The 22,509-nt window shown below is 36.9% G+C and overlaps 2 protein-coding genes across 5 annotated transcripts; one reads left to right on the top strand and one right to left on the bottom strand.

Moving 5' to 3' along the window:
• Positions 1-399: 399 nt before the first annotated feature.
• On the top strand, positions 400-1,991 carry LOC129455363 (small integral membrane protein 12). Of its 3 annotated transcripts, none has more exons than XM_055220079.2 (2): positions 400-555; positions 1,009-1,991. In XM_055220079.2, the coding sequence occupies exon 2, from the start codon at positions 1,031-1,033 to the stop codon at positions 1,304-1,306; it is 276 nt and encodes a 91-aa protein (XP_055076054.1). In that variant the 5' UTR covers positions 400-555; positions 1,009-1,030; the 3' UTR covers positions 1,307-1,991. The 3 variants fall into 3 exon arrangements, with proteins under 3 accessions (XP_055076054.1, XP_055076055.1, XP_055076053.2); XM_055220080.2 differs by having other exon boundaries at positions 467-597; XM_055220078.2 differs by lacking the exon at positions 400-555 and adding an exon at positions 655-679.
• A 9,018-nt stretch (positions 1,992-11,009) lies between these two features.
• LOC129455781 (gap junction alpha-6 protein) lies at positions 11,010-16,162 on the bottom strand. 2 transcript variants are annotated; one of them, XM_055220542.2, is made up of 2 exons: positions 16,033-16,150; positions 11,010-12,763 (listed from the first exon to the last, which is right to left on the bottom strand). In XM_055220542.2, exon 2 carries the CDS (start codon positions 12,718-12,720, stop codon positions 11,656-11,658), a length of 1,065 nt encoding a protein of 354 aa, XP_055076517.2. In that variant the 5' UTR covers positions 12,721-12,763; positions 16,033-16,150; the 3' UTR covers positions 11,010-11,655. The 2 variants fall into 2 exon arrangements, with proteins under 2 accessions (XP_055076517.2, XP_055076516.2); XM_055220541.2 differs by having other exon boundaries at positions 11,012-12,723; positions 16,033-16,162.
• Positions 16,163-22,509: the final 6,347 nt, after the last annotated feature.

Here is a 22,509-nt window from a genome sequence, read left to right as displayed (position 1 = left end):
AGGCCAGGAGGACCATCTTAAACTAGCTTCCTGCTTATGCTTGTCTTAACTGGATTTTTCAGTAGGGTTACCATTGAACTGTACTAGAGCTTTCAAAACAAGCTTTCTTTTTTATGAACATTTCAGATTTGGACAGTTTAAATGTATTGTCCTGAGATTTTTCTAATGTTTTAACAAAATATTAAAGTTTAGTACAGAAGTACCAGTAGCAAATGTTCCTGAAGACTTTGAGGTTGTACGTCTTCGTGCGACGCTGCGCAGATTGGTCGGTTCATGACATCAAGTACCGCGAGAGCTATTTAAAAGCAATGTTCTTGAGTCGCTCTCGCGGTACTTTGATGTAATACCTCAATCGTAAACACTTCTTTCAGTCGGTTTGTAATGGTATGTTTCGGCATTGGACGCTGGGTGTCAGCGTTGCTCTGACTATACAGCTTCCGTTAAGAACGCTATTTTAGACAACGTGTTAACGTCATACTGACGTTAAGACATAACCAATCAGATTGCTGATGAGGTAGAGTGACGCAATGAGGTAGGAAGTGGAGTCGCCTGGAGGTACGTCACAAGTTTTTATAAACAGATTCAAAGATATATACGGTAAATGATTTAATATGCCTTGTATCGTCAGCATGTTGTTAAGTGTGGAAATTTCGGATAATTTTGGATTCACAATTATTATGTACGAATGCGCTTTTATTATGCTAGTTCACCCCTCGTGCTTTGACTCCGGTACCCTTGTAACAGTTAACTTGCATGATCATGAAGTTTCATAAGCACGTGTGGTTAGACATGATTAAACGATGTTATGTTTACTTTCTTGAAAAAAAGCGCTTTATACATGATCAAAACATTTATTTAAAAATAAATGTTCGTTACATTAATTGCTTGAAAATACTTATCCACCAATGTTTTCAAGCCTTGAATTTGAACTGTGTGTAACGGTGATGATAAAACATGTATACTTTCAGCTTGTTTAATTACCATATGGAAAACGTTTTGCCCCTACAGGTGTATTTCTTTGTTTGCAACCATGTGGCCAGTAATCTGGACTGCCATGCGCTCATATGCGCCATATGTGACCTTCCCAGTGGCCTTGGTGGTGGGAGCTGTTGGGTACCACCTTGAGTGGTTTATCAGAGGTACTCCTAATGCTCCAAGAGAAGAAAGAGGTATCGCAGAGCAACGAGAGGACAGGAAATTAGAAGAATTGACGGGTCGGGACAGCACACAGGTCATCAGCCTAAAGGACAAACTGGAATTCACCCCAAGAGCGGTACTGGAAAGAAATCGACCGGAGAAGAGTTAAGTGTCAAGTCCTGCAAGATTACCACACGATGAGCTACATCTTAGTCTAAATGAATCAACGTTGGACTCATCATCTTGTTTCACTGCATGGTACCAGACACGGATGTTTTGGGAATCATATAAACAAACTGAATTTGTAGGATTTGATGTCCAAGCTTATATCACATCGTTTAGCTGCCACTTATGTGGAGTCTTTCCAATATACACAATGTGAGCTGGTAAATCTTGACTGCTGTGAGACGCTTTGTAACATTGATTCATTAAGACGACTTGATATGCATTTTGTGCTTCAGGCATACAGACACATGACTATATGCTTAAGTTCTAAGTTTTTCATTTGTGGTCCCTGTCAGATGCTCATGAGACTCTTGCTGAAAGAAAGACCACTGTTGTTAAGATTTTGTATAGATAATAAAAGTGCATGCATGACGGTGTTTGAGTGGCACAAAAACTTATGATGTTTGATTTTGGGTTGATTCGGGTTTTTGAATATTCAGAAAATGTCTCCATTGCCGTTTTATGCTAATTAGTAATAACAAACCCAGTAAATGGTGCATAATGTTACCTCATGTGTTTATGCCATTTGATGCATTAGTATTTATTTGTCAGGTATGTGGGCCAGCAATGCATTCTTAAGAATAAAGGTTTTTGGGGAGGTTGTACAATAACATGAAGAATCTGTAGTATCTGTTGAACTTCCCCACTACACAAAAGGTTCATTGTGGTAGAAAAATGGCATCACTGGAAAACCTTTATTTTTGACAGTGTATCAAACTAATGAAAAACAACAGTAGTTTATTGTTGCCTTGTTTTACTCGGGGCATTGTAAATGTAGTGCTTTGGTAAGCAATACTGAATGCATTGGAATTATATGAAAACACATTTAATTAAATAAATAGTTTGCTCTTACTTTGTTTAGCACACAATTCTTTCTAACTAGAATTTTGTTGCATTGCCTTAACTGTGCCATTAATCATTAACTTACAGTATACATTATTATACATATTTACAGCAATTATTCATTTTAAAGGTGAATCGTATAATTGCAGCCATAATACTAATTGGTAAAAATATATTGTCAAATATTACATATTTGATATTAATTTTGATCCACATCTATTCTGCCCTACAAAACAAAAAGGCAGTAACTGCATTTTTGGTTAAAAAAAAGGAGTTATTATCATTTTCATGAAATTCAAGACATCCTTTGTTAATGTGACAAAACATTTTATCTCAAATGTGTGTCGTTTTGGAGAAAAATGGTAGTCGTTTGCACAGGCTGGATGAAAGGATAACTTTAAAGTCATTTTTCTCATTTCTGCACTCTGCTTAGCTACTGCCTTTTTACTTTATTTTTGTGAAATGTTTTAATGCACATGTTTTATTTTCAACATTAATCCCACTGCACAAAATTATATTTAATTGCTTTTATCAAGTGTGGCTTAAATGTCCATTGTTTGAGGTCATTGCACATTGACTATAACTTTTCAGAGCAGATGCATCTCTTTTTGGTGTGTGTGTGTGTGTGCAGCATATTATTTTTCTTGCAGTACACAGCTTGAAAGAAACCATAAAGGAGACTTCACCATTCCTCAAAGCGTTTTTAATAGAGGTAACCTTTACATTTTTTTTCAACGTACGTTTTGCTTCACTGCTGCCAACAAGCTAGGGAAATTTTTGAGTGCTGATTTAGATTTACATCAGCAAAGTGTATAAATGCTGATACCAATCACCATCGGCATGACTACACAAACAGTTTTCTTTTAAATGTTATATTTGAAGCAATATTTAAGTCGTGAAACTGAAATAATGGCTTCAAGTTGGCCCCTAAACAATGTACATTTGTTAAAAAAGTGCTATATAAATAGAATTGAACTGAAAACATTTTAACCACTTCGCATTCACAACTAAGTTGACAATACTAGTAAGCCCAACTTCTAGTCCTGGGTTTGGAAAGAACATCTGTGAAATTAAAATGTGTTAAAGGGATAGTTCACCCAAAAATGAAAATTCTGTCATCATTTACTTACCCTCATGTTGTTACAAACCTTTATACTGTTGTTTTGATGATCACAAGAAATTTTGAAAAAAGTTTGAAACCAAACTGTTTGGGGACCCTATTTACTACCATAGTATTATTTTTCCTATTATGGAAGTAAATGGGTCCACGAATGGTTTGGTTACAAACATTTCTCAAAATATCTTCCTTTGTGATCATCAGAACAAAGAAATGTATACAGGTTGGTAACAACATGAGAGTGAAAAAATGATGACAGAATTTTCATTTATGGGTGAACAATCCCTTTAAACAATATTAAAGTTTTATCATTTACTTTCCTTTATGCTGTATTTTTACCTGTAAGATATTATTTTGTTAGATGTTACAGACTGACAGCTTCAGTCACCTTTTAATTACAGTGTCTAATGTTATGTCTTTTGTGTTTCTTGGAGGAAAGTGAAGTTTGGGAACAACATATGGGTGACAAAATTATAGTTTTCATTTTGTCATCAGTTTGTTATGAATACTACACTCTGGTAAAAACATAAAAAATTAACGTGGAGTATTATGAAAGATGACTGGAGGTCTGTGGGTACAGATTGTCTGTAAATAGTTGACATATTGTAAACAGTAGCTGGTACACCAGGATGTCATTCAGATGTTATTAATATCTGCCACATCCTTCCATAGCAGAGCTTTTGGCAAAAATTGACCAGTGAAAGAGAAGTGAGCTATAATTAGGCAAACTGAATCCGGAGAGTACAATTTAGGTCCATCTGTTCAGATATAATGTCCAGATTTCTTTTGGTCAATGAAAGTATTCATATATACTGTCATCATATGTATTCATACTGTTTGAAACATCCACTCAGATCAAATTGTTTTGTATTTGATGTAACAGAAAATGCAACCTTACAAAAAAAGTACCATTGTCTATAAAAGTATAGCATTTGTATGAGATATCTCCTGTAAGCCTGTTAGATCCTGTGTTGGAGAGGATGTGGTTTAAAGATTGTTTTAGTTTGACCAGGTACACGTCTGTGGGTTTGGTGGTTAAAGGTGCTGTTTTATCCCAGGGGGCAAACAAGCTTATTGTTCGTGAGTGATGGGAAAAAGAAAGGACGCCGGCCACCCTGTTTAGTCAGGATGTGCACAGGCTCCTGCATGATTACTGTAGAATTATTCACTAGCGAGTTTCCCATCAGCGACAGAAACAATGGAGAGACGCTCAAAATCCTCCCCTTTCCCATGGGCTTCACAGTTCAGTTCCCACAACCGGCTCAGTCTGTCCCTCTTTGAACCTTTTAAGATACTGTAGTTACAAGAGTGACTTCCATATTCTTTAAAATGAGCCCCTAGAGTCTTATCAATAGCCTATTGTCCCATTCAAGATAAATTACTCTACGTTACACTACTTTTTGGCACATATGCAAACAAATACTTATCTGCTGCATCTCAAACATGTTCTTGTTATTTTTAAGTTCTAAAAACCTTGGTATACTTAAGTAGAGTATTTATGGTAAGCAGGGTCATTATTACAGAAACTTCCAGAACTGGCCGCTCATTAGCAAAGATGGCAGATTTCAAGGCGCCTTCTGAGAAATTTAAATGTAAAATGTGAAGGGGGTGAATGTAATGCTGGTGATTTTTTGTATGAGATATCACAGAATAACAATAATAATTGCCTGATTATTTTGTGTATGAGGCATCAAGCATTGATCTTCATCAGCAGTTTCATATTAATAAGCATTGCTTCTGAGAAACCACGCTGTGAGTCACCGTTTAAAGGTTAAAGATGCTGATGCACAATGAGTCACCGCTGCCCTGTATATGACCATGTCCAAACTCATCTCGGTTTGTCTTTTTTATAAGTAGTGGAGCTGTAGGCCAACATCCACCATTAGTTTTGCTTTAGTTATGCTATAATATGGGGTAGTCGTGGTGGACTAATGGTTAGAGAGTTGGCTTGTAAATCAAGAGTTGCCGGTTTGAGTCTCACTGAGGTGTCCTTAAGCAAGCCACCTGTCCCCATAGATATATAAACTAGATGTCGCCTTGGGGTTCTGAGCATGCGTCAAAACCGCCGCCATCTTAGAACAGGGGTCTTGTCATAGAAAGTATCTAGGTAAAGCTGCTATCTCTGCCTGTACTTCGAATTCATGAACGATGCCGGACTTTTGTGCTGCGCATGGATGAAAGGGCTACTAGCACTATGCATTACAGTTAAAAAAAAGTAAATTTTCATAAAATCAAAACTTGTATTTTTTCCAGTACTAAATGCTAAATACATGTCTGACTGTTGAAACGAACCAAAAGAAAGCCAAGAAAACCGCGTTCATTACGATTTATGGTGATTTTATTTCCGTTACACCATTGCCTACAATGATGCTGATGCGGGGTTCCCCTGTTTCAAGATGGCGGCTCTGTTTGACGCATTCGGTCCAATGAACTGCCGTAGCCAAGGCGACATCTAGTGTACATATCTATGACCTGTCCTCCAGTGCTCCCCAGGTGCTGCACTAATAGCTGCCCACTGCTCCGTGTTTGTGTGTGTGTGCGTGTGTTCACGAGTCACAACTGCCGGTGTGTGTGTTCACTACTAAGTGGATGGGTTAAATGCAAGGTCACATTCCAAGTAGGGGTTAACATACATTGGTTATTACTTCAGTTTCAGTTGATCTCACAAATTTCCGTGTTATAGTCACTGAATATTTTGCTCATTTATCCGTGTCATTGTCACGGATCTTCGCATGTTTCCGTGTCCGTACCACGGACTTTCTTTTCCGTGTCAGTTTCACGTATTGGTTAATCAATTGTTTTTCTTATTTTCTTACCATTTTCGCTTGGGTTTGGGGTTAGAATGACTTTCTCTTACATAAAATGACATCCAAACCCAACTCAAACCCTAACGTCAGGCGACGATTGTTTAAAAATCCTGAAAAAAGGTATAAACCAATAGTTAAAGTGACATACTAACCCAAACGCCAAATCTAACCCGAAACCCACGCGAAAATGGTTTAAAAATACGAAAAACCATTACGAATAAACATTATGTGAAACTGACACTGTCCGTACCACAAAGACTGTGGTACAGACACAGAAAAATGCGGAGATCCGTGACAATGACACAGATAAATTAGCAAAATATTCCGTGACTATGCCACAGAACTTTGGGAGATCGGATAAAATTTTTTATCTACCGATTGCCTCCTTGACTGTAAGTTTTGCATGCGGCACTCATAGTATTGTCATTTCATGTAATTCAAGGTTTCGGGAGTTGGTCAGGACTTCCTGAAACAGCCGCAAGTGGGATTTGACCAAAAACAATGTAACAATGCCCGTCACTGGACCATTGTAAGAGTGAACAACCACGTTAGCCCGTCCCTGGAGTGACCAATGGCGAAATAAAGGAAGTCCTATTAGCGCTTTTCCTGGTTACCTAATTTATTTATTTAACCATCTGTTTGATCATTTGATGGGAGTGCATTTATGTTTGTAAGCCTATAGACTGCAGTTTTGAAGGTTGTGACAAATATTCAGCTAAGTAACATTAAAGGCATACTCCACTTTTTTTGAAAATATGCTAATTTTCCAGCTCCCCTAGAGTTAAAAGACTAATATTGAAAGTTAACAAGGGGACTATTTTCGGATGCTGCGGAATATCATTGCCTCTGCTGCAGCCATGTTACAGCAGCAAAGTCCTCGATTATTACGCCAGAATGAGAGTATAGTTCCTAGCCATATCGGCCTAGAAAATAACAACTTTTAATTTTCCGTCGGTTTTAGTACATGATGTAACTAAAGAAGAGTCAAGTTTTAAATAGAAAAAACATAGAAACTCTTTGGTTATTTTTTAGCGCAAAGCTAATGGTCTAATCAGATTCAATGGATTGTGCTAAGCTATGCTAAAAGTGCTACCGCCAGACCCAGAGATCAGCTGAATAGATTCCAAAACGGTAAAAATCAAATGTTTAACTCTAGGGGAGCTGGAAAATGGGCATATTTTCCAAAAAAATGGTGTCCCTTTAAGTCAAGTCACTTTAATTTTATAACATAGTATAGAAACTCAGACTCACTCATTTTGTAATGTGCGTTATTGAGTATAGACTAAACATCCTTGTTATTTTTAGGCCTTTATTTTCCCGCTGTGGGATTGTGTGTGACTTCTTGTTATGGCTTTCATATCAGCTGACAGGAAGTATAAATTTGACCGTTTTAAAGCACATACATTTGCACATGTGGTGCTCCAGCCTTTATATCCCCTACAGGAAAAACATTGGCACTCAGGCATAATCCTCCACAGGAAGCAGGTTGACCGGCCATTCGAAGGCAACAAACAGCCCAATCCCAAGATGCTTCTTCATATATTAAAGGTATGTAGAATTCCCATGTTTTAATGTCCACTGTTGCCTGTATGAGAGATACATGGTATTAAGCATAAAATAGAATGCACCAGTGGTCGGCAAAACAATATCAGGATGCAGACGAAGGCCCGCAAGAGTGACAGCTCGTTTTCATTGGTGCTACTTTGTGCAAATCACCTAAGGGCAAGCAAGCTGGCAGTGTCCCTGCTGGGTTTCACAAATAGAATGACCTTTGTCCAATAAAAAAAAAAACTTGTCCTGTAAAAATGTATCTAGCAAAGTAATGACTCGAAGAGAGCAAGCGTGCAGGACTTTTTTGTTATTATGGATTTAAAATGGCACACATTCGTCTGCCTTTGTTTAATGCCTGGGTGTGCACATTAAAGCATAGTTGGCAATGCAACACAGATTTACAATTTCAGGCCGTGATTAAGCTTTTGTAGGTGTTTTCCACACCAAACTTTGTTTTCACTGTAAAACGGCTTTGCCAGCACACATAAAGAGAGAGAGTTTGATAGTGCACCGGGCAGGTCTTTCTTTCTTTGTCTTTCTCTTTGCTTGTTAACTGAAGGAAACTAAAAGGGTCAACCCTCACCAGCTGTTGACTGACCCACACATCTTGTGTAGCACCTCATAAGCTTTGTATTGGAACGAGATGACAGGCTAACGGTTTTTGCCGGCCAACTGCGATAGAGGGAACTATCCATTGAGCAAAGACAGGTTATGGTTGGCAACCCCACAAGCAAAAGACTCATTAATCTTTCATAAACTGGAGCCCAGCAGTGCAGATAACACCCCATAATAAAAACATGATCGCCATTAGCAACATACCATTTGATGAAAAAAGCACTTGTTGAGTGCTTTGCTGAAATGTAATTTTTACCATATTGTTTTGATTTGATTACTAAGTTCACTGAAATTCGCATGTCTGTACCGAACCTTACTGTAAATTCTCATCTTTTCTTGCTATACATATACTTTCTAATCATTGTGGAAAAAGCTCAAACATTGCTGGAAATGACTTCTGTGGACACGATAAAAGAAATGCAACAAGGCCTAAGTTACATACTGTAGGATGGCTGAATTGACAGTTTGATAATTTTAGAGTTAAAACAGTATCTCCATTTTTTTTAATTAATTTTAGCATTAAAAAAAAACTTTCCAGTGTGTATCATGTAATTTATAAAGAACAACTGCTTCATGTATCTGCTGTTCTAAATATGATTTAAAGCATATCAATATTAATTTCCTATTTGTATAACAAAATAGTGTGATAGTTCCCTCATAGAAATCATGGTGCTTTAAAGGTTCTTTATAAAACGGGCAGTTCTGGTTCTACATTCTGATTGGTTGAAACGCATTCTAAGCCGTGATAAAATACCCCGGTAAACCCACGGTTCAGACCGCATTACAGGAGTATCACTGCGCCACTGTTGCTGCGTACTGATTTATGAAAATAAACACCAGTCTTTAATCATATTTTTAATTTGTCTACAATTGCACAATTAATGGCGATATCAAGATAAATGTCAATAAAACATTTTGAGTCATCTCGTCGATAAAGAGAAAACGTTGTCTGAGGAGTTTATAACTCAAGTTCATACGTCCGCTATTATCCACTGGGTGGCGATTTTACCCAACTTAAACACTGACGCATTCACTCAACACTAAAAACAGCGTGTTTTGATCAGGCTCTGAATCTGATCTCTTACAAAAGTTCTTCACAAAAAATTTTTTATCTCCGCTTTTAGCTAAAAATTTGAGAGGTGATAAGAGAACAAATGAAGGTAGGATGAAACAGGGTTTTTTTGTTTGTTTGTGTTTATAAGCGGATGGTCTGTTCTTTCATTTGATATTTTATGTTTATTTAAAGAAGAAAATTTTTCTGCAAGGCATTAAACTAAAACTGGGTTGCAACTTAAAAAAAAAACAACGGGGAAAGAGTTAAGCATGCTTCCAAGCATATTTGATCATAAACGCAATAACCCCCGCGAAGCAGTGTGGTTACAGTGCATTTTATAACAGCTAACAACGGCCCTTAGCTGTTATAAAATGCACTGGTAACCCACTGCTTCTTGGGGCTTATTGCTTTATTATACCAATGCCATCAAACAATTTTTGATTCTTTGAATAAGCATTCAGCAAGGTTCTTAAAATATTTCTATTTTTTACATTTTTACAATCTAAAGATAGTTCAACTTAAAAAACTAAGTTACTTGGTTTCCATAAACATTTTGAGTTAATATAACTTAAAAATGAAGAGTTTAGTTCCAAAACGCAATAAATCAATTTTGATTAATTTGGGTAAAAATGTGTTTTCTATACCAATAAAGTGACAAGATGAAAACCACTATTTTCTGTTACAAACTTTCACATAGCATCTTTAGGTTATAACATACATTTTCAAAGATAAATCGATTTTCAAAGATTTATTATAAAAACTGATTCTTTTTTTCCACAAAATGCAATAAATCCATGACCATGAATTCAAGTTTTTTTTTCAAAATACTATAAATCTATTGAATCAATATATGCTTACTTTGTCATATTAATAACACTGTCACTGCTGCTGTTATACTTGGGACTTCATCTCTCAACTTTTTTGACAGCGATCAGCTGTAAAATGTTTTGGTCCTGTTCGATTTTCGTTGGCTTTGAGTAAAATAATGGAAAGTTTTTCATAAGATCAATGTGTTAGCATGACAGAAGCTTGAAGCTGTCGGGAGAACAATTAACTGCCGTCATTTTTCTGTCTCCCGAGTGCCCCTCACGTAAATTATTCAGTGTTAATGGTTACGTTTATTTTCTTTAATTGTTTTTTTAAATTCTCATGTATCTTTGTTTTTATTGTGATTTTATTGTGTATCTATTATTTTTACATTTTCTTTTTTCTCTTTTATATATTGTTTCCTCATTTCTATGTAAAGCACTTTGAATGAAATGTGCTATACAAATAAACTTGCCTTACCTTGCCTATTCCCCGTCACAAAATATTAGTGCCGTTTATCGCGTATTGGGAAAAAGGGAGAAAAGATGACAGAATAACACAGTGGATATTGCATTTTGCGTAAAATTTCAGAATTTACTTTTTAATACTGACCTGATACAATACTGATTTTGGCGGTAAAAATGTTTTTTTAAATGGCGTTTATTATGTTTTGGAACCAAACTCTTCAAATATTAGTTGATACAACAATGATTTTTTTAAGTCAACTAATATTTGCTAAGTTCATTTAACTCAAAATTTAAGGTAACCAGGTAACTTATTTTTTTAAGTTGAACCAACAAATCTTTTTTTACAGTGTACAATGAACATTTTGTGCAACAGAAAGGTTCTTTGGGTGATAAAGGTTTTTTATGAAACCGTTCAGACAAAAATGGCTCTTCTATGGCATGGTAAAGCACCTTTATTTCTAGGAGTGTTGTTTAAATATGAAGATCATTAGTTTACACCAACAAAGTGTTGTAATAGATTAATAAAACATTTTTAATAAAAGTAGATAAATATGAAAAAGATAAACAATATGAATTGATTTTAAATACATTAAATATTACATTTAGTTCACTTTCACATAATTCACTTTGATCTGAAATACAGTATGGTATTAATTACCCAAGCTGTACCGTATTAAACATTTGCATTTATGCATTTGGCTGACTCTTTTATGCAAAGTGACCTGCAGTGCAGTACTTGACTTTAAAGCACCCTTCGGTTTGGCGTTTATTAATAGCCGTTGTGCTCGTTTCTTTCAGCTTTAAATATTTCTCGACTTGAGATTCTTTGATTTAATCACTGCTTGAGAGACCTTGTATCTAGTCACTCATCACGGAAGACAGTCCATCCCACTGCTCATTTCCCTGTTTATCCAAACAAAGGAAATGCCTCTCTAATGTACAGTAAACCACTTACAGTTATATACATGTGGCTGACTTTCACTGTACTGTTCCTCCCCAAAATTTGATCCTTGGTTCTCATTGTTCTGTTCTTTAAACGTAATGTTTGGCGGGTCTGTCATTGTTGTCAGTCTTATTGTGTTTTTTGTGAAAATGGTTTGTTGGGGGGCTTTTGTGCGTAGCTGGTTTCTCATTGTTTATGCAGTGTAGGTAGCTAGGGAGCATGTCCTCCATTGAGTGTGCTTCTCTGTTGTCCCATTTTAACCCTGATGCATGGTACCTATCATTGGTTATGGGTAGAAAGAGATGATCCCTCTCTTTAAATGTTGCTAACTGAACTTTAGCTTGTACAGATCGAGATGGATTCCTATCAATACGTTTACTAATGTCCTCCTGGCATTGATATTGCTTCTCTAGGCGGTAAGTTACCGCTAACCGAAGCAGGTGAAAAAGCTCAATGACATTGAGCAGAGCCGAGATCATGGCGATCACTTGCGTGTACACGGTGAATATAGTTTTTTCGGTGGGCCGTGAGACAAAGCAGTCGACTGTGTGAGGACATGGAGACCTCGTGCACTTGTACTTCGGCTCGACTACAAATCCATACAGTAACCACAGACCTACAATGAAGCCGATTTCTAGAATAACTTTCAGGGCTATGCTGGCAGCGTAAGCACACAACAGCCGTCCTTTTAGCTTTGGAGGTTCTGGAGCTCTACTTCTCTTTTCCGATGCTTTGTTTTCATCTTCTTCATCTTCCTCTTTTATGGCCTCCAGGGTACGCTCATTGGTTTTTCGATATCTTTGTCTTCTGCCCTCTTCTACTTTCTCTTCTTGCTTTCTCTTATCTGCAGCCTTGAGGGCCACGTAGCCGAAATAGAAAATAGTTGGCGTCGAGACGAAGATGACTTGCATAACAAAGTACCGGAAGTGGGAGATGGGGAACGCCTTGTCATAACAGACGGACATACAGCCGGGCTGTTTGGTATTGCAAAGGAAGCCAGACTGTTCGTCGTCCCATGCAGATTCCACCGCCGTGCCCAGCACAAGCATTCGGAAGAGGAAGAGCACGGTTAGCCACACACGCCCAATGCCTGTCGAATACTCCTGACCCCCTTCCAGCAGGTGCTCCAGAAAACCCCAGTCAGCTCTGGACATCCTCTACACCGGCAGAAACAAGAAGTATACACAAAATGAACATCTGTAGGAAGAGACAATTTTTATTGTGGGATCTGGGCAAACATCCCTACTGTAAGTAAGCATGACAGAAAACAGCAACATTATACTGAGCGGAAGGTACACAGTGTTCATCAATATTGCAAAACATGTTTTTTTCCTCTAAATTGTAAACATCATGAGTAAGACCACCACAAAAAAATAAAGTCACAGGTTCAAAGATTTAATAGGGAACAGGTTGATTCTGTTTGTAACTTTTGTCCTCCAATAACTAAAGCAGGTTGCATCTGGTAACATACGTAGGCTGTTTTCTATTTATGAGTCAAATTGCACAATTGTTATGGGTAATTTATAGTCTCTTTTTTTCATTTCAAAAGATTGAAAGAGAAGATTTGCACATTACAGTTTCCACAAATTATCCATTTGTTACATTTAAAAATAAACTTAACCCTAATGTGTTTTGTTATTTTTTAGTCTTAATTTGGCCACAACTTTCTCCGTGTTTCAGCAAATTGAATGATTTTTTTCTGACAAATCATATATTTACACATATTTTAAGATTTTTTTTCCCAAAAACTTAACAATATACCGTGGGCACATATTCTACCCTTACGTGTTGTGTACAAACCAGGGCCCTCATTTATAAAGCGTGCGTATGCACAGATTTGATCGTAAAGTGTGCGTAGGCAAAAATCCACGGCAAAGTTCATATTTATAAAAACTGTCTTTGTTGTGGAAAAGTGCTTAGCGCTACGTCAGGGTCTGAGCAGACGTACACACTTTTGCTTGTCCGATTGCTGCAGGTTTTTGGAAATATAAGCCATTCTTGCTGTTTGAAATTGGGTTTAAACATTGACAAGCGCTCTTTTGTATGTCTGACATTAAAGGCGGAGTGCACAATGTTTGAAAAACGCTTTGGAAAAGGAGACGGGCCGACTACCAAAACACACTTATAGCCAATCAGCAGTAAGGAGCGTGTCTACTAACCGACATCCTTGCCGGGTTGCGTATGTGTGGGGCGGGTCTTTTAAAAGAAGGTCCAGATTCTATTGGGGTGGGGGCGTGTTTGTTTAGGTGATTTCAAATATCAACATTGGCTTTCAAACATTGTGCACTCTGCCTTTAATTACACATCGTTTAAAGGCGGAGATCTGAAACTGCTTGGCTGCGCGCACAAGTTCAAGTTCATTTGCGATTTATAGATTTGAAAGGGGTACGTTCGGTTTATAAATCACACGTACGCATTTTGTTAAATGATCGTAAGATCAAATGTAGGATGGTTTTTACGCAGCATTTTATAAATGAGGCCCTAGAAATTAAGCTCTGTTTTTTGCACTTGCTACTAAAGGGTTAATGGTACCACATGGTGTTCAATAGTAAAACTGACAAATTTTACCTCTTTGCAAAAGGAAAAACCACAAAGAATCAAGAATGCATGATTATAAGGTGTCATTGCTTTGCAATAAATAAATGTTGTTATAATGGAAGTCAATGGTGCAAAAATGGCCACAAACCATAAATGAGGGGGGGGAATTTAAATCTGATGCTGCACAAAAACTAAAAATGCATCAAAGCTAATGGTTTTACTAATCTTTGGCATGCCCAAGACTGTGAGAAAGGTGAAAAAAATCCAGTCCACAATCACTTTTTATATTGAAAATCAGGCATTTTGTGTTTTTTTTCCCATATTATGAGATTTTTTTAAAGATGTAAACTAAATCTAAATCTAGGTCTGAGCAAAAGTGTGCCGTTTTGGGTGTGTCATTTAAAATGCAAATGAGCGGATGAAGTGCAAACACTGATCACCATGATGGTGGTTTGTTGCAATTGAAACTCAATTGTGCTGTGAATGATTTTCTTTCTCTCTCTTTCTCTCTGTACTAAATGGCTGTGCTGTGGTTGGATAGTGCAGATAAAGGGGGCGGTATTATCCTATTCTGACATCACAATAGGAGCCAAATTACAATGAACTTTTTTTCACATGCTTGCAGATAATGGTTTACCAAAACTAAGTTACTGGGTTGATCTTTTTCACATTTTCTAGGTTTGATAGAAGCACCGGGGACACAATTATAGCAGTTAAACATGGAAAAAGTCAGATTTTCATAATATGTCCCCTTTAAATCAGTGGCATCACTTATGAACTTGGCAATTAAAGAGTTAAAATCATGAACTTTTTGGAAACATTTGGTAGTTTTGATCAGTACTGAGGTTGATTAACAGATTTATGCAAAAAAAATTGAAAAACAATATTAATCTGATACATTTTTACAGCCTTTTAATTTAGTGGCCATTTTTGGCCAACAACACGAAAGGGTAGTGAATTGGAACAATGTATAAGGTTAATCAGTAATATATTTCATATATTAACAAATAAATCAAGGTTTTGTTTTACTGACAAACTTAATTTATCGATTGTAGCCTAATATACAACTTTATACATAAATTATTTGAAATTACTGTCAGAGTTAACTCCAACAAGAAATAGAGACTAAATGACCCTCAAAAGAATGCTATGGAGAATGGATCATGAATCCCGGCAATGACCTGTCATTAGAAATTAAATTATCACAGACAGAAAGTGTTATAATCAGTTTTCAAGCATGAACTTCTGAAGAGAAAGCATCTGTGTCTTCTTTTTGAAGACTCATGGGACTCAGCAAAGCGTTCCAGCTCGAAATGACTCGCGTTTGTGTAAACACCACATACACTGTTCATTCCCAGACTGCTCTTATCTGTTTATTCGTTTATTTTCTTGTTTTCTTCTTTCAGCAGACCTGGTTTGTTTATGTGGTCGATTCATTCAAACATTACATAACTGTTTAAACCTAAATAATAATAGTAAAAATGTGTTATTTCAATATTTTGCCCCCTGGCCACGAGGAAGATCTTAAACAGATAAAGTTTTTGCATTGTTTGGCCCCAGGGGAAAATCAGAAGCCTTTAGATGGCTTATATAACAGAGAAATATGAATTCTCAGAATTTTTCTCTCTCTCTGCCTTTTTGTCTTTCTTCAGCTTAAATGTTTGGTTTTTAAATAAAAATAGCAAAATAATAACTAAAGGTCCTTTATAAATGTACTATATAACAGTCCAATAGTTTTTGTACATTCAATTATTAACAAAATGACTATTTGGATATATGTAAAATGTTGCTATTATTCAAAACTACTATCAAATGTTAATGTTAGTTCAGAAACTTGGTTATATATACAGTATATAGTCAGTTGTGTTAGGTTATTATATAACAGATCAAACTCTACAGGAAAGATGATTTATAAGACATAAGCTTACCTGTAAGCCCTGCGTAATGTTTATCTTTACTATCCGTGTGAGGAGATTCTGCCACTGAGACTCTTACAAGCACTTGCCGTTGAGGCTCTTAATCAGAAAAAGAAACGAATGAGGGAAAGGAAACTTTCCCATGCTTTTTAGTGGCCCTCCCACAGGAACTCGTGCAGGAAAAGGAACGGACGGGTTCAAAAATAGATTCCCTTCACTTTGGAAAGGCCAATCTGGTCATGGGCTAAAGTGCAGTGTTTGAAGACGCATACTTTGGGTGGTAAATAATATTTTTGCTTACATGGTTTAAAATAATAAGTATTATTAGTGTGGGGGTACAATCTCCTCCCATGTGCAGTCTGAATCAAATTACATCTTTATTTTTATTTATAACTATTAATATCACATTTTTTCCAATCTTATTGATGTGTACTATGTGTGTGTGTGTGTATACTCAACTTTACCTCCCTTTGGGTCCTAGGATGTAACACAACCTCTCTAGATGAAGATCTGTGTATTCTTCATAATCACCACTGGATGGCGATATAGACTAGTGATGTAATGACAAAAGGACTGTGAGAATTGTAAAGAAGACCAACTACATTTTAGCATTACCTGGTACTCCAGCCATCCCTGACTATGGCCAATGAGGAAAAAAAATGCGTTATGAAAGTGTGCTACATTAATTCACAGACATACATATTGCTACTCTCAGGCTTATTTTAGCAAATACTTTGTAAAATTTGGCATTCAAAGAAAAGCGTATTTATTGACTCAGGTTGCCTGCATGCCTCAAAGGGCTGTGATCTGTATTTTTAAAATATTTTTCTCATCTAAATACATAAGTTTATACAACTGGGAAAATATCTGTTTAAAGTGATTATTTTATTTAAACCAAGCCTGTCGTGAGCCCGCATGTGAAATTTTAGAGGAGTAATATTAATAATTCATGCGCATATGAAATATTCATATTTACAATGCTTTTCATCCTCAGCCTTTGTTTACTGAATTTTGATAACATGTTAGTTGGCTACAGTTAAAACAGACCATACAGGAGACACCAAGTTTTAAAGTATTAATGCTTAATTTTAGATAAGCCCAAAAAACGTCCCGAGTATTTATTTTATTGAACAACCTTAGTGTTTATTTCCCAGGGTCATCTTTTCCTTTTACTCAGCACTGCAGAGACCACAAGCAGTTTTCCAGCGACCACTCCAATCAGTGCTGCGCCATTAAAACTGTCAATATGCTGATAGGTTACAGACATAAAGACCAGCGTTTAATCTGGAGGCAGGTTACGGGTAAGAAAGCATTTCAAAAAGCTGCTTAAGTTGATAGTGAATCACCCTGGCCAACGGGGGGTGGAGATGCCATGGTTTAAAACTCAACCATTACTGAAATATGTTATTCATCACACGATTTTGCATTTAGTATATCACACCTCAATATTGTCATAGGGAACACTTTATAAGGGTAGTCGCAGCATTATTATATGTTTGTGCCATCTTTTCAGAGAAACATTTAGGCCTGGCGATAGAGAGGAGACAGCTGTGTGGGGGCACACATCCGGGATTGGTCAATAACTATCACTTGCTTCATGTTCGCTGATTCAGAGTACACATGCGAGGTGGAGACTGTGACCAAAAACTAAATTCAGAGGTGACCTTTAGCTGTGATATGACACAAACCTCACTGGAAATTTGATTTGTGTTTTGTTCCATCTTGTGATTGTCAGCATAGACTGTGTGATGGAGATGCGTCCTGTTGTGCATCACAAAGCCCCGTGATTGGTTGGGTAAATATCATTGCCCTCAATCATTGCCTGTCCCATATGTCATTTATGATTGTATGAAATGTGCACAATGTGGAAATATAATCATGTTTATGAATCATGAATAGCTTTGAGCATAACTCTGGTATAAATGTTGTGAGCACGGATGGTGAACACACAGATCACCATCACCACCAGTCTGGTACACGACACAGCACATACGCCGCTCTTAAAATAATTGAAGACCCAATGTCAGATTTCAAAATCGTAGTTTCAATCGCTGTTTCTGCTGACACAGAGCATCGACTACAGTCATACAGTGTGCCAGGGATCGCTCAGCTATGTAATGGTACACAGTAAACCTAACTTCTATAATTATGTGCCTATGACTTCTTTCCATGTGTTTTTCATATTATACAAACCCTGGCCTAGAAGGTAATATCACACACATTTAACCCTGGAGAACCCAAGAACCTTTATCTTAGCATCAATTAACATTGGCCAAATTTGACCAGTGGGTTCTCCAGGGTTAAATTTATTTCTCTAAATGATAATTTGCTATGTCCTGCAATTACCTTCCACCAGATGTTTTGCGCTGACGACTTTCATCCATATAAACCTGTAATCGACAATTATAGTCCATTGTAGTAGTGTTGAGTCTCATGTGACCTGCAACGAAATGAATGCATTAATGATACGTATGCAGTTGCATTGAGTCTGAGCATTGTTTATCACTGTTGCTGAAACTTACATCAGAGATTCATATTCCAAAGATGCTTATTAAAGTTTGGGAAATGGGATATACTGTAATCATATACTGTTGTTTAGTATTGCAAGATATACTGTAAATGCGTATGATGCAAAGCTAGACTTTTGGATTATAGGGACATCTGAGCAATCTACTATGTGACACTCAGCTGACTGTTTGAATCAGCTGGGTTGGTAAAATACTTAAAATGCTAAGCAGGTACTTTAGATTTTTTCAATGCATGCATTAGGTACTGTACTCAAATTTCAAGTTGATGTATGGGCTCTCTAAATCACCCTAGATTTGCATTTCCTTGAGGAAAAGTCAGTTGCATGAGAGGCAGCGAAGTGACGTTTGAACAGCTGTATACCCAAATATAGACAGATGGAGGCAAAGATACAGAGACTCGTCAATTACAGTTCAGTTTTCATCTGTAACCCAGATGTTTGATAAACCAATCACTATTAAGCATGACAACAGTACAGTGTTGTCATAAGTGAGAAGTAACACTGCAAAAAATGACTTTATATGTTGTATTTTTGTCTTGTTATAGTACAAATATCTAAAATGTTTTAAATCAAGATGTATTTTTTAAATCAAGTTTTAAAAAAAATTTAAATCAAGATTTTCTTGAAAAAAAAATATTTTAGACAAAAAATATAAAATTTAAGTGAATTTATGCTTAAAACAAGCAAAAAGAAAAAAAAATCTGCCAATGGGGTGAGACTTTTTTCTTAAATTAAAGGCGCTCTAAGCGAATCTGTGTGACGTTACTTTTGTTAATATTTGAACTGTTTTCAAACAAACGGAGAGTAGCTAACTCCTCCCCTTCCCTCCCGTGCTTTCATGAAAGCGCCCAATCCCCACCTCCAAATCCTTCTTTTCGGTTATTGGCTGGAACACTTTGTTATGATTTCTGTTTGTAGGTTTGGCCACTTTGTTTTTATTGCAGTTTGTGGAGCCTGGGCTATCTACAGAGATCGTTTTTTTTTACAGTTTGATCAGAGGACAGGCAGCAAGCAGATAGTGAGGAGATGTTTGCTGTATGTAACAAAAAATGTTTTATGGTCTAAAACGCGTGAATTCGCTTAGAGCACCTTTAAGTGTTTAAAGGTCCCTTTCTTTCTGTGTTTTTAAAGCTTTGATTGTATTTACAGTGGACATTGTGTTCATGTTTCACGTGTAAAAAACGCAGTATTTTTCACACAATTTACTTATTTGTATAGCCCTGTTTTCACTGTCCTCAAAACAGGCTGATGTCTTCCTTGTTATATGAAGTCCCTCCTTTAGAAATATGTATCGAGTTCTGATTGTGTAGCTTGTTTATTGTATTGTGATCATAGACAGTAAAAAAAATGGACACAGCAACCCCATTGGATTTAATGGAGACAAGTAAAGTCAATTAGAAGCACGCACTTCCTGGGGGTCGAGCGTACTGCGCAGACTCAAACTAAGCTTGATGATAGATGTGACGTGAGCAACCTGTCTGACAATTTTAAGTATTCTAATAGCTGTGCCAAGAGAAATCTGAATCACCCACCGAATCCTCAAAACATTGAACAATTTTGTCCCTAGCTTTTATGGACTTTCTATGGGCTTCTCCCTTGACTTTATGCCTCCACGTCCCCCCCGATTGCCTCATAGACAGTAAAAGATTGCCTGTGAGCTTCTCTTCCTGTTCATATGGTAATTTCTCTACTGTGCGACAGGGAGTCAAAGGTTATGACGCAATCGTTAGCCTATTTTTACAAAAACTGCTTCTAATGGTAAAGTTATTCGCTGTCAAAGTGAGGCCACAATGAATGGGAGTCAATGGAATGCTAACACCAGGTGGGGGTCCGCTAATCAATGGCAAGCTTTAATATAATATGAAACCCTGCCCCCCTGGTTGTGATTCGATAGCAGCTTAGCTTGCTGTTAGCTTAGCTTGCTGTTAGCTTAGCTGGCGACTGACGTATTCCTGTGTGCGGAGGTTAGCCAACAAACTGTTCTAGTGACGTCATTAAAGCAGGAAGTAGAGGGCTGTAGTCCAAACCGGCCGTTCGCTGTATTGAAAGGCGAATTCTGTTACAGAAAATATATCACTTGGCAGTGAACTTTCAGCTTTATCATTTTACAGGTATTATTTATGCTATTATAGCAACATTACACACTAACTAGGGTTTAAAAATGGGATCAGAAAGAATGTGACCTTTAATTAAAAAAATGACTTATTTCAAGATTTTTTTCTCACCCCATTAGCAGATGTGCTTGTTTTAAGCACAAATTCACTTAAATTGTATATTTGTGTCTAAAAACTAGACTTATTTTCTTAGGTCATTTTGCTCATTAAGAAAATGCATCTTAATTTAAGAATTTTTTGATATTTGTACTGAAAACAAGACAAAAATGGAGTGTAATGGTAAACGTGTTGTCAGTGTTAGTCAATGGGACTTGCTGTTGTGATGGAGCTTGTGAGTCGCTGGCCAAGGTGCTGAACACGATTAAATCAAGACACAGACATTCACACCTATACATCTTACTTTTCTTGAAAATTTTGTTCCCATTGGATTTTGGCAGTTGACGTATTGTTTAGACTTCCGTTTGGATAGGCATGCATGTTATTATACTGCTTACATATTGATGTCATATTTCCGTAGGCCTGATTACGTGTGCGGAGGTCTGCGAGGTTTCGCTGCATTTATTTGCAGCGAGTTTGTGAATTGACACCAGAGGCTGTGAAAATAACCAGCATTATGGTTAAACGCTGTAATCATTTCTTCTGAATATGAAACGGATAAGCCAGTGTGTTAATGTTACCACATTACAATTTTGAGCGGCGTAATTCCCATTTGGTGTTTTAATGAATGACCAAGATAGACTAAAATAAATAAAAGAAGACAAGATTATTGAAGTTTTGACCTTAAAAGAATCGCTGGTTTATTTCCTTAATCCTTTGGTCTTATAAAATGTATTTATACAATTCTGTTTAGAGTGAATGTAAGTCAGACATTTTTTCTTGTATTTTCAAGGGCGTCTGAGGCGTACGTGTTATTACGTTGAAACAGTAATTCAATTCATTAAAGCTTTTAAACTGACCTTGGTTTTTCTTAGCCCTTAAAAGGGTTAAACCCATTTTCTTTCTCAATTTTTGTAAGATAGAGAATAAAAGGACTTGTGTTCATTTCATGTATTGCATTTGTCAAACTAGCATTTTGCTTTTATCTGGAAAAATCATGAGATAGAAGCACTCGGAAGGCTTTTCCTATACCACTTCTTTGTTTCAACCATTACGAAAATACGAACATTTACTGGTTTAGTATAACCATGTTTTTATTGTTTTGTTTTATTGTAGTAAATGCAATAATACATGTATTTAAACTGTGGTAAATACAAATGATAATCAATTCGCAAGAAAAAGCATGGTTTCTTCACTTTTACTATAATATGGTTCATTTTGCTGAAGGAAGCACTAAACAGTACCAGACAGCCTCCATTGCATGCCCATACATAGGCTAATGGCGACTATTTTCATGTTTAACTTATAAGACACCATACAATGAAAACATATTAATTTAATAGGAAACACGTTTTGCTGTGGATGCATGTGCATGTTGTCGTAGCAAGAGCGCATCTCTGCGCCCCTCCTCTAACTGAGGTGCAGCAAGACCAATGGAAACGCGCGGCTGGGACGGAGGGGAATCCTGCGCGCTGCTGTCAGCATCTCAAACAGCGGCGAGTACCGGACCGTCAGCACGAACCTAATCATCAACCCGGAGGAATATTAATACTACCAGTACGGAAATGCGCGACTGACCCTTTAAACTTAAAAGCAAGGTAAGCATAATTTGGTTGCGGGTTTGTTAACGCATTGCACGAGCTAGTAAATTAGTGCTTTTGTTGCTACTGATTGGTTATATGCAAACATGACTTGGAAGCTGTCACCATGTGTGTACTGAACGAACCGGTCGGTGTAATTTTCCAGAGGTTT

Source organism: Misgurnus anguillicaudatus, unplaced genomic scaffold (genome assembly GCF_027580225.2).
Source record: "Misgurnus anguillicaudatus unplaced genomic scaffold, ASM2758022v2 HiC_scaffold_34, whole genome shotgun sequence".
Taxonomy (NCBI): domain Eukaryota; kingdom Metazoa; phylum Chordata; class Actinopteri; order Cypriniformes; family Cobitidae; genus Misgurnus; species Misgurnus anguillicaudatus.
The sequence above is the reverse complement of the archived record's forward strand: the minus strand, read 5'-3'. Positions and strand labels throughout refer to the sequence as shown.